Genomic DNA, 13,648 nt, shown 5'->3' with positions numbered 1-13,648 from the left:
GTGTAGAGAGAGAGAAAAGGGGGCCAAGGACTGAGCCCTGAGGTACCCCGACAGCAAGAGGAAGAGGAGATGACGTGGAGCCAGAGAACAAAACACCGAAGGAGCGGTCAGAGAGATAGGAAGAGAACCAGGAGAGTGCAGTGTCCTTAATGCCTAGTGACTGGAGCCTAGAGAGTAGGAGATGGGGGTCAACAGTATCGAAAGCTGCAGATAGGTCAAGAAGAATGAGCAGAGAGTGGTCACCGTTACGTTTTGCTGTCAGAAGGTCCTTGGTCACTTTGAGTGAGGTTTCAGTCGAATGTAGGGGGCGGAAGCAGGACTGTGAAGGGTCTAGAAGGGAGTGAGTGGAGAGGTAACGGGTAAGGCGGGAGTAAACTAGGCTTTCCAAAACTTTAGAGATGAAGGGGAGATTGGAGACTGGTCTGTAGTTGTATGAGTAAAGTATGAGGAGGACATCGGAATTGTTTTATTTTACTGGAGAGGGAGACATCAGAAGTATGGTTCAAAGACGGCCTGGCATGGAAGAATAAGAATCGGAGGCGGTGTGTGCGTGGGGGATTATTACCTGCCCCAGACATGTTCTCCTTTTTGGTGTTCTTCGTATTACAATGCTCCTGTAACTACAGTAATTTACTTTAATGTTTAAAGGAAAGAAAGTGATTCATGTTGTGTCTGTGGCCAATTCAAAGATGTTCTTCGGCGGCCGTACATGTTACATGGCCGTTAATGAAGTATGCCGCGGGCACGAGACTGTGTGTGTGTGTGTGTGTGTGTGTCTGTGTGTGTGTGTGTGTGTGTGTGTGTGTATATATACACACAGTGGGGCAAAAAAGTATTTAGTCAGTCAGCAATAGTGCAAGTTCCACCACTTAAAAAGATGAGAGGCGTCTGTAATTTACATCATAGGTAGACCTCAACTATGTTAGACAAACTGAGAAAAAAAAATCCAGAAAATCACATTGTCTCTTTTTTTTTCATTTTATTTGCATATTATGGTGGAAAATAAGTATTTGGTCAGAAACAAGCAATCAAGATTTCTGGCTCTCACAGACCTGTAACTTCTTCTTTAAGAGTCTCCTCTTTCCTCCACTCATTACCTGTAGTAATGGCACCTGTTTAAACTTGTTATCAGTATAAAAAGACACCTGTGCACACCCTCAAACAGTCTGACTCCAAACTCCACTATGGTGAAGACCAAAGAGCTGTCAAAGGACACCAGAAACAAAATTGTAGCCCTGCACCAGGCTGGGAAGACTGAATCTGCAATAGCCAACCAGCTTGGAGTGAAGAAATCAACTGTGGGAGCAATATTTAGAAAATGGAAGACATACAAGACCACTGATAATCTCCCTCGATCTGGTGCTCCACGCAAAATCCCACCCCGTGGGGTCAGAATGATCACAAGAACGGCGAGCAAAAATCCCAGAACCACGCGGGGGGACCTAGTGAATGAACTGCAGAGAGCTGGGACCAATGTAACAAGGCCTACCATAAGTAACACACTACGCCACCATGGACTCAGATCCTGCAGTGCCAGATGTGTCCCACTGCTTAAGCCTGTACATGTCCGGGCCCGTCTGAAGTTTGCTAGAGAGCATTTGGATGATCCAGAGGAGTTTTGGGAGAATGTCCTATGGTCTGATGAAACCAAACTAGAACTGTTTGGTAGAAACACAACTTGTCGTGTTTGGAGGAAAAAGAATACTGAGTTGCATCCATCAAACACCATACCTACTGTAAAGCATGGTGGTGGAAACATCATGCTTTGGGGCTGTTTCTCTGCAAAGGGGCCAGGACGACTGATCCGGGTACATGAAAGAATGAATGGGGCCATGTATCGTGAGATTTTGAGGGCAAACCTCCTTCCATCAGCATGGACATTGAAGATGAAACGTGGCTGGGTCTTTCAACATGACAATGATCCAAAGCACACCGCCAGGGCAACGAAGGAGTGGCTTCGTAAGAAGCATTTCAAGGTCCTGGAGTGGCCTAGCCAGTCTCCAGATCTCAACCCTATAGAAAACCTTTGGAGGGAGTTGAAAGTCCGTGTTGCCAAGCGAAAAGCCAAAAACATCACTGCTCTAGAGGAGATCTGCATGGAGGAATGGGCCAACATACCAACAACAGTGTGTGGCAACCTTGTGAAGACTTAAACGTTTGACCTCTGTCATTGCCAACAAAGGATATATCACAAAGTATTGAGATGAAATTTTGTTTCTGACCAAATACTTATTTTCCACCATAATATGCAAATAAAATGAAAAAAAAACAGAATGTGATTTTCTGGATTTTTTTTTTCTCAGTTTGTCTCCCATAGTTGAGGTCTACCTATGATGTAAATTACAGACGCCTCTCATCTTTTTAAGTGGTGGAACTTGCACTATTGCTGACTGACTAAATACTTTTTTGCCCCACTGTATATATATATATATATATATATATATATATATATATATATATATATATATAAATATAAATAATAATTTAGAGATCTCTAATATATAAAGCTGTGTTTATGTCCAGGATTGGCATCTGCACCGTCGCAGCTACAGCCATAAAATTTTGCACAGTCACACGTCTGGACCCCGAGAGCGTCATAGGCTATGTTATGAGGTGAAATTTTAACCCCACGCGTTCCAATTCACCAGACAATTTGGCCTATTATTATTATCATTTCTGTGGTGTTATCGTCCTTCTATAAAGCTGGAAATAACACAATTTATTACCGTGCCAACACAGACCACCCTCTGACACAGACTGCAGGGGGAGCCCAGTATCACACAGGATAGGATTAGATACACTGCTCAGCAGTCAGTATCACACAGGATAGGATTAGATACATGGCTCAGCACTCAGTATCACACAGGATAGGAATAGATACACGGCTCAGCAGTCAGTATCACACAGGATAGGATTATATACATGGCTCAGCACTCAGTATCACCCAGGATAGGAATGGATACACGGCTCAACAGTCAGTATCATACAGGATAGGATTAGATACACGGCTGAGCAGTCAGTAACACACGATAGGATTAAATACACAGCTCAGCAGAAAGTATCACACAGGAAGAGGATTACGTACACAGCTCAGCAGACATTATCACACCGGATAGGGTTAGATACACAGCTCAGAAACAGGATGTGCCAAAGGAGAGGCCATTTTCATTCCAAGAATTCCACTCATTCCATCTGATTTGTTTTTTGATTTTAAGCGCCTCCAGTTTCCAGTTCAACTGCTATTTGCAATGTCCATTAACAATTTACAGGGACAGTCCTTGAAAGTAGTAGGGATCGATTTGCAATCTCCATGCTTTTCTCATGGTCAACTTTACTTGTTCTGTTCAAGAGTTGGAACTGCCAAAAATCTGTTCATCTTTGCACCGAAAGGAAAAACCAAACATCTTGAATGAGTTGAAAGTAAAATACTATCAATACTTGAGTTTTCGTTTAGTTAATTTGTGTTGTAAATCTGTAGTGCTGAATATATGATGTGAAATGTTTTTATGTGCAATATAATCATTATAATTTGTCATAACTAACGACAGTTGGTTACTATACCCAGGCAATGCCGGGCTCTTCAGCTAATATATATGTAATGTGTAATAAAAAAAAATCTGCTCCATGAGGAGTTGTAGAACTAGGCTTTTAACATCTGTTTTGTGATTTGGTGTGGGTTCTTACTCAGTTCCCCTCCACTAAGCGGAATATGATGCTCACTAGTTTGTTATACAATTTTATTATCCATGGATATTTTTTTAGTCTTTTATATATATTTTTTTTATATCTCTTGTTTTCTACCTGCACATTAGCTGTGTTATCGGATATTTCTCTTGAACCTGCTCAGAAACCTCAGCAAAATTCCTTCCACCCAAAAGAAGGCTTCAGCAAAGAATCTCCGGAACCCAGCAATCAGGAAGCCAGAACAACCAACAAGTGTTTCATTCAGGTCTCCGGCATGACGTGCGCATCCTGCGTGGCCAACATAGAAAGGAATCTCCGCAGGGAGGATGGTCAGTTCCCCTGATATACGTTACATAAGTCTTGTATCCTGAGTGCTGGGGCCAAGTAATTAGCAGCCCAATGACTGATATAGTATTTTCTGTAGACTCAGTTGGCACAATATTAACGGGCTTTATAATGTATTTGTGGTAAAGTACAGCTCGGTGCGAGTGGTGGATGCACAATAGCGATTATTCTTTAATAAACTATATCTCTTATGTATGTGAGTTTGATTCCTCCCTTATTGTCCCTTGCTATATTTTCTAGGGCTCATATCACATTTTCCACCTTTATGTCCACACAAGACACTAAATCGCTTTTCTGTTTATTACTGAACATGGGCAATACAAGATAGTTTCCTTAAGTGTGCAAATTAGCTTTCCTTCAGAAGGTGAGCTGATTTGCATACCTTTCCCAAGGACCAGACCAGTTAAGCGGGACTCACACATAGCAATCTCGCTAGGGAGATCGCTGCTGAGTCACAACTTTCGTGACACAACAGCGATCTCACCAGCGAGATCGCTGTGTGTGACAACGATCAGCAACCGGCCCCCCTGCCGGTATCGCTGATCGCTGCAAGAAACCTCTGGACATATTTTTCGTCGCTGGTCTCCCGCTGGCCAGCACGCATCGCTGCGTGTGACAGGAGGGAAACCGGTGATCAGCTGTAAAAAATAATAAAAAAAATAAAAAATATTGTTATTCTCACCTTCCGACGTCCCGCGCAGCCATCCTGCCCCTCTCCACGCTCCCGGTCCCAGTGATCCTTTGCACGAATTACCACGAGACGTCGCGCTGCCGCGAGACCGTGACATTCTCGCGGTCATTCTCGCAAAGGATTACTGGGACCGGAGCGTGGAGAGAGGCAGGATGGCTGCGTGGGACGTCGGAAGGTGAGAATAGCAATATTCTTTATTTTAATTCTATTTTTTTTACAGGGATATGGCATCAGCGCTAACGAACACAGCGATGCCGAGCGCTCGGCATCGCTGTGCTGATCGCTGGTGAAGCTGTCTGTTTGACAGCTCACCAGCGATCCTGACTCGTTGATATCGTTGTCTGGATCGCTGGTAAGTCGCTATGTGTGACTCCAGCTTTAGGCTCCTATACACCAGTTGGATGTCCGCAAGAACAACCAGTGTCTTCCAGGCGTCTCTAGTTACAGATAAAGAAGGCTAGATCCTTCCTTCCTGGCTGCAGTATTCTTTAGATTGTACGCCTTGTGGCTTAGAGAACCATCTGGTCAGATGATCCCCAACCCCTAGGTTCACAGCCATGGTCCCAGTAGTTTGAGAGCCCAAGGTGCAGACAATCTCTATTAATGGTGACCCTGGGGTGGCTGAACTCACTGGGTGTGAGACTCCACTTGAGCGATGACACATTTGTATGCATTTCACCTTCACTCTTTTAAGCATGTACCTATGCTCATGACCCTTTGGCTCGGATGGGTATGTTTTAAATTTCTCAGCGGAAAGTCCGATTCAGGTTGCACTGAAAAATCACTTTTTTATGTATTTCCTCGTGTGTCCTTGTCAGAAGGACTTTTTGTGGGTGCAGTTCCCTTCTGAACTGTCTAAGGTGGGGAGTGTATGGCCATCGGGTGTTCCTGCAACCCCTCGCTCGTCTCTTCCATGAATTCTCATTTCCACTGGTGTGGCAGCCAAGGTGGATGCTGGAAGCAAGATGGTCTACCTTCATCAGATCCTTGACCTTCACAGTGGCCTTCTGATCCGGACAAATGGAGAGAGGTTTAATGGAGATCCCTCTCATTTTGGAGTGGGCTACAGTAGATCACATCTTTGTGTACTTTTTGTGACACTACTCATGTTTTCCTTCACATTTGGATAGAGAGCATTATCTTGGGCCCTTATTAAAAGAAAAAAATGTGGAGGTTTTGTGCTATTTGATAATGTAATTGCAGTCAACCACAAATATCATTGTTTTGTCCTATTTTAGGTATAAATTCAGTTTTAGTAGCTTTAATGGCCGGCAAAGCTGAAGTGAGATACAACCCAATAATTATACAGCCGTCGGGCATTGCCGAGCTCATCCAAGAATTGGGCTTTGAGGCAACGGTACTAGATGACTCTGATGAAGGAGATGGTGTCCTGGAGCTGGTGGTAAGCTCACTGTGCAGATCTGTTGTGATAAGCTATGTACTGTGGAATGACACATTGGTGGAATTTTATTGATTTGATTAATTCAATATTTTTTTGTCATCTATTTCATGTCAGCCAAGAACTCAGGATATCTAGAGATGGGCAACTGTATGTTCCACAAGGGCATTAAGCCAAGACATTCGATTTTTACTTAGAACTGAAGCTATGGATTAAAAACACATGTGACATGCACAAATGTGAACAAGTCGGTCGGACATTGTTCACCCCACCCACTGACTGAAACACAAAAAGAAAACACAGAATGACTAATGTGCAAAAAATACCCTGCAGTAAAAAATATGACAGTAGTCCGCAAGTGCTGGTAAAAAGATGACAACAAATACAGGGTATTTAGTTGATACTTTTTTTTTGCAAAAAAGTATATACCAAGCCACTCCACCTCGTCAAGGTAACCCTTATTGGAGCAGTCCCTATTTAATGTATTTAAAACCTGAACATATGAACAGTGTCTAAATGAACAGGATTCAGACAGGCGCTTCCTGGTATGGGCACGTGGTGTAAGACGGCTCTTTATGTGCATGTCACACGAGAGGGGTGGGGTCTCACAAACCATGCAAAAGCAAGGAAAAAATGGATTAAAAACACGTGACATGCACAAATGTGAACAAGTCGGTCGGACAGTGGTCACACCACCCACTGACTGAAACACAAAATGAAAACAGAATGACTAATGGGACATTAGTCATTCTGTGTTTTCTTTTTGTGTTTTAGAACTGAAGCTATAGATCTGGATTATCTAACTTCCAGTGATGAGTTTGTGTTGCCAGAGGAAGCCGCTTGTGAGGAAATGTAGCGTTTCAATCTGGCCTCTCTAAAATTTCTATAGGGCATAATGTCATAAGTTCTCTTTTGAAACAACCCCCTAAACGACGGGTGACGTACATGTACTTCTCTCGTCGGGAGTGTGTTCTGCGACTGTGGTTGGCATTAAAAGGAGACCATAATTTTCACGATTACTGCATGCAGTTGTGTATAGTATGCGATCAGATGATCGGCAGGTTCAACTCCCCTAAATGGCAATAGAAAGAAAAAAGTGACAAATAAAAAAAATTTGGTATCAATACGTCTGTAAAATTCTGGCTGATCAAAGTATAAAATAATTAACCCAATTGGTAACTGTAAACAGAAAAAGATTTTTTACGATGATTACAACACTGCAAGAAAAAAAAAAAAAAAAGAGGATAGGTAGTGATCAAAATGTCATATCTACCTCGAAATGGTACAAATAAAAAATGTCATTTCGCCATGCAAAAATAACAAGTTAATCAAACATCATCGACCTGTAAGGAAAACATTTAGATTCTCAGAAATTGGTGAAAAAGGTAAAATGTTCTTGTTACGCATTTCCAAATTTTATAACACTAACGAAATACCAAAGTTGTACTCTGAAGCCGTGCCAGCTGCGCCTCTGACTGAAAGGCTGCTGACGGGAAGAAAATTAATTTCTTCCCCTCAGCCGGGCCTTCAGTGCGACGGCCATATGGTTCCAGATTGCCATTACCGTGCAGATTATCCAGCTGTTTGCAGATTAATACAGTTATTTTACATGCAGGTTGCCATTAAATATTAGTTGATTTAACACCGTTTAAAAATAATACGCAAAGAATTAAAATCATGTTTTTATCTCAAGGAACATTTCAAAGACCCATTTTACTATTTAATTCAGTCTTACAATTGTGAGTTCCTGCTAATCAATTTACCTTTGTCTGTTGCCACTGTTTCCAAATTATATCTATTACTTCTATACGCTACTTAACATTGAAATTGTAACACGAAGAAGGAAAAGTGGTGGAATTTTGGAGATCACCGGATGGATAGACATGTTTTATTGATGTTTAAATTATGAAAAAATGAAACGCCGTTTTTAAAACATTCGATTTATTCATTATACAGCAGCTATCAGTTAAGTAATTAATAGTTGTCTGAATGTTCTGCTATGCTGAATGCACAAATAATCAAAATCCGCTGCTGGCAGCTCTCTTTGCAGTTGCTGACCAATAATAAAACATGTTCTCGATAGGAGACAAATCCAGAGACTGCAGCCCATGGTAGCATGTTTAAGCCACGCAGGCTGATTATGTTAGCAAAATGTGGACTAGTGTTGGTGTCTTTGGAGAAATCACTGTACCACTGGTTCCACAATAGATCCTTTCTGTATCAATTGAAATTAGATGTCACAATTTTAATATTGAGGAGTGTATGTTGTCCATGGTTTTTCTGCATCACTGATGTATCATTAAAGGGGTGTTCCCATGGACAAAGTACTTTTTAATCAATAGAATTTGGATAATAGTGTTTTATAAAATTTTCTGCACAGAAACTTTTTTTTTAATGTGCCCCTGCTATATACTGTTTTATTTGCTGTGTCCAGCCATGCGGATAAGAGTGTATACAGATGACATAGCAGGGTCTCACAGTTGCTTCTTTATGAGGCAACACATTTTCCTACCAGTTTTATCACAGTAGTGAGTGTTTCTGCCACATCTCCAGCACTCTTAGTTCATGGTAAGTCAAGTCAGTGACATAAGAGCTCTGGTGGCCCCTGAATTCCTGTCTCACTGATTTGATTTATGATGACCTCAGAGAGCTGGCGACACATTAACATCACTCGCCCCTGTGATAAAACAGGCAGGGAAATGTGTTTCCTCAGAAAGCAGCAGCTGTGGACCCCTGCCCGCTCTTCTGTTTACTCACTTATCATAAGTGATTTATGTTTCCTCCTCTGGCGAGGAGCTTTGGTAAGGGTCCCTTTTCACATAGCGACGCACCAGCGATCCCGACAATGATATGACCTGGTAGGGATCGCTGGTGTGTCACTACATGGTAGCTAGTAAGCTGCCAAACAGGCAGATCTCTTCAATGACGCACCAGCAATCCCAACAACAATACGACCTGGTAGGGATCGCTGGTGCGTTGTCACACAGCAGCTATTCTGAACGATTCCAGCCTGCGTCCCTGAGTTCTGCATCACCAACGAGGTTGCTCGTCGGCGTCAAACACAGCGATGCATGCTGGCCAGCAGGACACCAACAATCAAAAATGGCCTAGGACTTTCGATCACGATCAGCGAGATCGCAGCGGGGAGGCCGGTCACAGGTACGTTTCACATGTAGCGAGATTGCTGTTGCGGCACAAAATTGCTGACACATCAGCGATCTCGCTATGTGAGACGGTGCCTTAAGTGCCAACCTTGAACTAGACCATCTATTCATTGTATGACCCAGCAAATAAAACTGTATGTAGCAGGAGCACTTTTATAAGATTATCTCAGCACAGGCACATTTATTCTAGCACATCCAATTGTGTAACTTATTTTTTATTATTCAAAGATTTATTAAAACATATAGTACTTTTATTCTTAAGACAAGCCCTTTAATTTATCTTGCCTTTGATATATCACAGATAATCGGTTTAACAGGGATTTTCTTCTTCGACAATCACCCCCTGCCTGCACAGAGAGAAAAATAGCCATGGGATAGCATCCACTGAAACGGTACATGGTTTTCTGTGGATCCCCCTGACACCCTTCACTACATAGATGGGGTGTTCTGGAAAGGAGATGTCCCCTTCATTAATTATGGATGTTCTAATATATCTCATATCTGAGGGAGATATTGGATACTACTGGTTCTGTGTAGTTTGCTGTTGTGACTTCTGCATTTTTCCATTTTTTTCTAATCTTACAGGTTAGAGGAATGACGTGTGCCTCCTGTGTACATAAGATCGAATCCTGCTTGATGAAAACTAAAGGGGTACAGTACAGCTCCGTTGCCCTTTCAACAAATAAAGCCCATATTAAATATGATCCAGAGATTATTGGACCTAGAGACCTGATGAAGATTATTCATGTAAGTGATGATTCTTATTCTATGCATCCTCTGTGTAGGGTGTAGAGATGTGCACCACTGTCATTATTAGTTTAGACTTTATTTAGCTTTTAAGTCATCATTTTTTTTTCTTGTTTTCTAGGATTTAGGATTCACTACATCTTTAGTTAAAAAAGACAGATCTGCAAGTCATCTGGATCACAGGACTGAAATCCGGAGGTATGAATACTTCCAAGCCTTATTTTTATTACCAGGCGTATTCCTGTCTAATAGCGATCGCATCCACTATATAAGAAAATGGCATGTTAATTTATTTTTTCATTATTATCCTTATCCATGTAGATTTCTTATCCTTTCATTCAGCATTTTGAACATTTCATAATTTAGTTGATATTTATTTGATTTGATACAGTAGATCATCAAATATGATAAATGAATGATGAAAAAATAACATGCTGTTTTCTTACATAGTGGATTCATGGTGGTGCAAAGGAACAGCTGCATTAGAGCTATTCATGGGTGGGAGGCAATGCACTTTAAGGCTATGTGCACACAGTGCGGATCCTCCCGCGGATTTTTCCGCCCTGATTTTACTAAATCCACAGGTCAAATGACCTGCATTTTTCCTGCGGATTTCTTCCTTTTTTTTTGCGGTTTTCCACTGCGGTTTTCCACTTGCGGATTTGTAGAATGGAGCAGGTGGAAAACTGCAGCAAAAACGCACAAAAGAAGTCACATGCTGCTTTTTTTTTTCCCGCACAAAAAAAGCGCGGAAAAAGCCGCAGCATGTGCACAGCGTTTGTTTTTTTTTTACATAGGCTTTAATGGTACGGTTCATCACCTGCAGTTCTGCTGCAGATCCGCAGGGCCAAATCCGCAGCAGAATCCGCACCGTGTGCACAGAGCCTTATTAGGTCAGTTTGTTTATTATCAGTGATGAGTGAGCGTTCTGGGATAAGGTGTTATCTGAGCATGCTCTGGTGCTAACTGAGTGTTTCCGAGCATGCAGAAAACAGTGTTCCAGTCACCGCGGCTCCATGTCTCGTAACTGTTCGACAGCCTGCAACACATGCAGGGATTACCTAACAGTCGTGAGACATGCAGCTGCGGGGCCTGGAACATACTTTTCGAGCACGTGGAAGACACTTGTTTAGCACCCGAGCTTGCTTAGATAACACCCTATCCCAACCAGCACGTTCTCTCATCACTATATATTATGTATTCATAGTGATTGCATGCTTTTTAAGTTGTGCAGAGCAGCCCCCTAAGTGACGAAGATCCTTGCCAGGAAATATTCCATCACTTTGAAAGTTGAAAAAAGCATAAATAATTGGAAAAGGATAGTAAAACCTCTTGATGTCCTCCTTTAGATTCAATGTAGTCCTGTCCTCCATTTATGCAATAATCAGTGTTACTTTTAGATAGGAGATCCGAAAACATCACAGAAAAATAAGTCCTACCTACCAATACCTGGTTCCAATACTAATGCAGTGCAGATTATTTCTAAACTATCACATACACATCTAACATCCATGGAGGGATTGCCTAGTCTTATAAATGCACGTGGATTGTATAAGATTGAACATACAATCCTCAACATTGAAATTGCAACACCAAGAGGGAAAAGCGGTGAAATGTTCAACATTACAAGGCCAGGCCGCATGGTACTCATTCTAGCGTGAGCAGCCTGCGTGTCCTAAACTTGCTACCCTGGCCCCTAGCATCTCCGGACTTGTCTCTGATCGAGCACATCTGGGGCATCATTGGTCAGCAATTACAAAGGCAGCTGCCAGCAGAGGAGCTTGATGATTTGCCCAAGTGCATTCGGCATGGCAGACTATTCCTCAGCCATTAATAACCTCACCGATAACGACCAAGGGTTGTAAGGGTGGGGATTTCTCCACTTGTTGCTTATAATCTATACTGAATAAATTGAAATCTTTTGATGAAAATCTTATTTCCCCTTTTTTTTTTTTTTTGGCATTTGCCTATCAGTAACATATATCTATCCATCCTGTGATTTCCATAAGTCCACAACTCTTCCTTCTTGATGTTACAATTTTAATGTTGAGAAAATTCAAAGCCTCTCAGTGGTCCTAAGAACATGGACAGGGATTTCTTGGAAGACAACAGCGCGAAGAGCCGTCACTTTTACAGTGGGGATGGCGGAATACACCACCTCAAAAAATGCTTTTCATGGGGAGCACCACAAGGAAGACTTACCCGCCCAAATCCACCATTCACAGTTTGGCTTTTATTTTTTGGACAGCTCTGATTAATTAAAAGCTGCATTATGATTGATAGGCAAGAAAGATAGTTCTTATCTTTGACCTTTTTGACCAATCTGCCCAAGTGTGCACACAATCTCCGACACAGGCGATACATCTAATATATTCACAACATGCAGAATTTCTTTGCATTTCTCCAGCATTATGAAGTGCCACCCACTTGTTATCCAGGTCTCATCCAAGGACAGTCCCACCAGTCGTCTCCTGAAAGTGGCTGCTTTCCCCTCATCAGTGCAGAGCAGGGTGAAGGACCTTCCCATCTGATACTATGTTTTCTTCTTGTATAAAGGTTACATCTTCAATACTTTTTATATAAAGATTGCACATTCTGCATTATTGTCTTTGCTAGAACTTTATATATAACCTAATAAGTGTACATTCCTTTGCATCGACGCTTCTATTGCTAATCTTAGATGTGATCTGACGTTTCCCTTCACAGGTGGAAGCGATCGTTTCTGATCAGTTTGATCTTTTGCATTCCTGTAATGGGGTTAATGATCTATATGATGTTCATGGATGACCATCACATGATGTTTCACCACCACAATGTTACAATGGACGATATAACAACGTATCACCCGACCATGGTCCTGGAGTATCAGATCATGCCCGGATTGTCCATCATGAACCTGCTGTCCTTCCTGCTGTGTCTTCCCGTCCAGGTAAATCACCTTGGAGGAATCACTTTTGATGAACACAAATGTCATTTACCAAGTTTTAGATAAAACAAGGGAGACACAAAGCGCAATAGGGTCTTATTCGATATTAAGTTAGCACTTTTTAAGTAGGAAGCTGCTCACCTGGTATTAGGTGGTTAAAGCACATGTAGGAATGGCTGCCGCAGATCCACAGGTCGGTCAACGACCCGACAATACAATACACTGCAGAGAAGATGTGTATTCCAGTCCGCACTGCCCAAATAATAGATTTCCAAGACGTAGTAACAGTTAAGAAGTGGTTTAGTCGACGCGTTTCAGGGTGAATACCACCCCTTCCTCAGGAAAATACCACATATACCACGCCTTCCTCAGGAAAATACCACATATAGCTTATCAAGGTAAGCTATATGTGGTATTTTCCTGAGGAAGGGGTGGTATTTACCCCGAAACGCAGTGTATTTAGTTCTCTGCAGTGTATTTCCAAGTTTATGTAAGCAGTCACAATCCTTTTTCTCTCTATAGCTGGAAAACCCGTAGTTGTCAGTCCTACGTAAGTGCATGCGTGGCATAGACACTGACCATGCTGCTGCTGGAAAGAAGGGGCCTAGCCATGTTCTATTCGCGCTCATACTACTGGAACTAGAACTAGAATATTAGTCAAAAATTGGCCCAAAGATAATAAGGTTGTGTAG

At 42.0% G+C, this 13,648-nt stretch overlaps 1 protein-coding gene across 2 annotated transcripts in view; it reads left to right on the top strand.

The window, feature by feature from the left end:
- Positions 1–13,648, top strand: part of ATP7A (ATPase copper transporting alpha) — a 72,658-nt gene that overhangs the window by 37,768 nt on the left and 21,242 nt on the right. For both annotated transcript variants that reach the window (XM_073556197.1, XM_073556198.1), the window contains exons 5-9: positions 3,813–4,013; positions 5,959–6,122; positions 9,869–10,030; positions 10,152–10,228; positions 12,737–12,959. In XM_073556197.1, the coding sequence (XP_073412298.1) occupies positions 3,813–4,013; positions 5,959–6,122; positions 9,869–10,030; positions 10,152–10,228; positions 12,737–12,959 (827 nt within the window). The remainder of the gene's footprint in view (positions 1–3,812; positions 4,014–5,958; positions 6,123–9,868; positions 10,031–10,151; positions 10,229–12,736; positions 12,960–13,648) is intronic.

The sequence above is a fragment of the Dendrobates tinctorius genome, unplaced genomic scaffold (assembly GCF_039654945.1).
Source record: "Dendrobates tinctorius isolate UK_male_01 unplaced genomic scaffold, ASM3965494v1 ptg000231l, whole genome shotgun sequence".
NCBI classification, from domain to species: Eukaryota; Metazoa; Chordata; class Amphibia; order Anura; family Dendrobatidae; genus Dendrobates; species Dendrobates tinctorius.
Note: the sequence above shows the minus strand (reverse complement) of the source record. Positions and strands in the feature narration are given on the sequence as shown.